At 53.1% G+C, this 2712-nt stretch overlaps 1 protein-coding gene across 1 annotated transcript in view; it reads left to right on the forward strand.

Annotated features, from left to right (window-relative positions):
* Positions 1 to 2397, forward strand: part of LOC119354378 (cyclin-B1-5-like) — a 4024-nt gene extending 1627 nt beyond the window's left edge. Inside the window, exons 2-9 of the mRNA XM_037621110.1 lie at positions 232 to 340; positions 438 to 528; positions 663 to 881; positions 985 to 1083; positions 1167 to 1415; positions 1542 to 1700; positions 1822 to 2000; positions 2087 to 2397. Of these exons, the coding sequence (XP_037477007.1) occupies positions 232 to 340; positions 438 to 528; positions 663 to 881; positions 985 to 1083; positions 1167 to 1415; positions 1542 to 1700; positions 1822 to 2000; positions 2087 to 2231 (1250 nt within the window). The 3' untranslated portion in view covers positions 2232 to 2397. The remainder of the gene's footprint in view (positions 1 to 231; positions 341 to 437; positions 529 to 662; positions 882 to 984; positions 1084 to 1166; positions 1416 to 1541; positions 1701 to 1821; positions 2001 to 2086) is intronic.
* Positions 2398 to 2712: the final 315 nt, after the last annotated feature.

Consider the following 2712-nt stretch of genomic DNA (forward strand, 5'->3'; position numbering starts at 1 on the left):
CCCTTTCTCGCCGCGCCGCGTCGGGAACGACTCCTGCACCGCTAGGTTTCTTGCGGCTTGTTTCGTTCGAGTTCTTGATCTGCTCGTCTCGCGAGTCTGATCCGCCAAGATCGGATTTTTAGTTGTGTTTACAACCAGCGCAGTCTGATGCGTGCGAGTTTCTTGCCCGATCCGTGTGTCAAACAAGCGATTCCTTGATCTTTACTCATGTTTATCTTTCGTGATGTCCAGGTGCCGCAGGGAAGCAGAAGGGCGCCGCCGCCGGCCGCCCCGCTCCCGGAGGAAACAGGCGGGCGCTAGGGGACATCGGCAACGTCGTCCACGCCCACGTCCTCGACGGGTAAGGAAATCAATCAGCGCAAGGATCGAATCCCGTCCTGCTTTTCTTTCTCCCGTTCTCTGTCCTGAACTGAATCCGTTCTTGTTCGCTGCAACAGCAAGATCCAGCTGCCGGCGGGGATCAATCGCCCGATCACCAGGAGCTTCGGCGCTCAGCTTCTGAAGAAGGCCCAGGCCGAGCCATCAAAGGTACGGACACGAGCCGAGCCCCCTTTCCGATCCTGCACGCCTTGCCTCGAAGGCAATTTCTTGATGATGGATTTCGAAAGCGATTTCTTGATGATGGATTCTAATCTGAATCGATTTCTTTTCGTGGTTTGCAGAACGGCGTAGCTGTTCCTCCAGCAGCGCGGGCCGCGCCGAAGCCGGTGGCCAAGAAGGTCCCTGTCAAGCCCGCCGCCGTCCCTCGCCCTGAGCCGGCAGCCGCCAAGATCGTCACCGGCTCCGACGAAACCAGGAAGCCATCAGAGGTCTCTGCCCCCAAGACCTCGAGGAAGAAGGTCGTCCACACCCTCACGACCGTGCTCAACCATCGGTCCAAGGTGAGCGACCCGGCCCATCCAACCAACACCTCTCTCTGTCTCTGTTCTTACTGCCCATCCCAGTAGTGCCTTAACTCTGCTCGCGTCTTCTTGTGAATGGCAGGAGGCCTCAATCGACGATATTGACAAGCTCGACGGCGACAACGAGCTTGCCGTCGTCGACTACATCGGCGACATCTACAAATACTACAAGGAGGCACAGGTATAACCGCGAACCTTCCCCCACTTCAGGATTTCTGCAAGCAACTGTTCTGACGATGTTCACCAATCTGTGTTGTGTTGCAGCACGAGTGGCGGCCGATAGATTACATGGGCAGCCAGACTGAGATCAACCCCAAGATGAGGGCTATCCTGACAGATTGGCTAGTGGAAGTCACCCACAAGTTCGAGCTCATGCCCGAGAGCATGTACCTGACGATCTACGTCATCGATCGCTTCCTGTCCCTGCAGGCGGTGCCGCGGCGGGAGCTGCAGCTCGTCGGCATCGCGGCCATGCTCATCGCCTGCAAGTACGAGGAGATCTGGGCCCCTGAGGTATATGGCCAAACCCTTTCTCTCACCCCCTTTGCATCCATCGATCGGTGTTCGTTTCCAGTAGCTGCCTCAATCTGTTCTTGTCTGCCTGTGAACGAACGCTGAATCTGAAGTGTCTGTCTGCAGGTAAACGACTTCATATCCATCGCCGATAACTCCTACTCGAGGCAGCAGATCCTGTCCATGGAGAAGAATATCCTGAACAGCATGGCGTGGAACCTCACCGTCCCCACCCCGTACGTCTTCCTGGTGCGGTTCGCCAAGGCCGCCGGGAGCGACAAGGAGGTAAAAAGATTAAAAGACCAGCTGCATTTTGATTCTGAATCTCTGAAGTTGCATGTGCCATGGAATTTGCGTCGTGCGTATGCTGAATTTCGTTTCCTCCTGTTCTTGTTGTTGAACGCAGCTTGAACATATGATCTTCTTCTTCGCCGAATTGGCGCTCATGGAGTACGGCCTGGTGACGGTGCGCCCCTCGCTGGTGGCAGCTTCTGCCGTGTACGCTGCCCGGTGCACGCTGAAAAGAAGCCCCATCTGGACTGAAACCCTCAAGCACCACACCGGATTCGCTGAACCGCAGCTCCTGTGAGTGATCCATTCACCTGTCCCTCTGTTGTACCTGCCTGATCAACTTTGCTGAATGGAAATTCTATCTGTTTGTTGGTTTTCAGGGAGCCTGCAAAGATGCTGGTCATGGCACACGCAGCTGCTCCGGACAGCAAGCTCAAGGCCATCTACAAGAAGTACTCGTGTGAGCAGTACGGGCGTGTGTCCCTGCGCGCCCCAGCAGTGGCCGCTCCTCAGCGCCTGGCCTAGTCTGCTTTAGGAATTGCTGCTCGGCTTTCGATCTTGAAAGCTTGGTTACTTACTGTGTTACTGTCTGATATGATACACCAGGGTGTAAACAACAATTATATTGAGTTCATTCATATCATATATTTTAGCGATTTGCTTGGCTTTCGAATCAAGAGAGCTGGGTTTACTTACTCTGAGTGTAACAACAACAATTCATACTAGTTTGAATCGAATTCAAAGTATTCTTGTTCATGTTCTCTCGGTGGTCTTGGTTCAGTTTGTGTTTGTTACAGTTATCCAGTTTTTTCTTTTGTTTGCCTTCCACTGTTTGGATGGAACTTGCCTGATTTTGTACTTAATCTCAGCGCCTGGCCTCCTCCAAAAAAATGCAGCAACATTAGCCACAAAAAACATTTTTCCCATCTCAAGAGCGAACATTTTTCCCATGGCAAGTAATGCATTGCGAAAAACACAGCTCAAACTGCCGCTCAGGAAAAAAAAA

This window comes from Triticum dicoccoides, chromosome 1A, assembly GCF_002162155.2.
Source record: "Triticum dicoccoides isolate Atlit2015 ecotype Zavitan chromosome 1A, WEW_v2.0, whole genome shotgun sequence".
Taxonomy (NCBI): Eukaryota; Viridiplantae; Streptophyta; class Magnoliopsida; order Poales; family Poaceae; genus Triticum; species Triticum dicoccoides.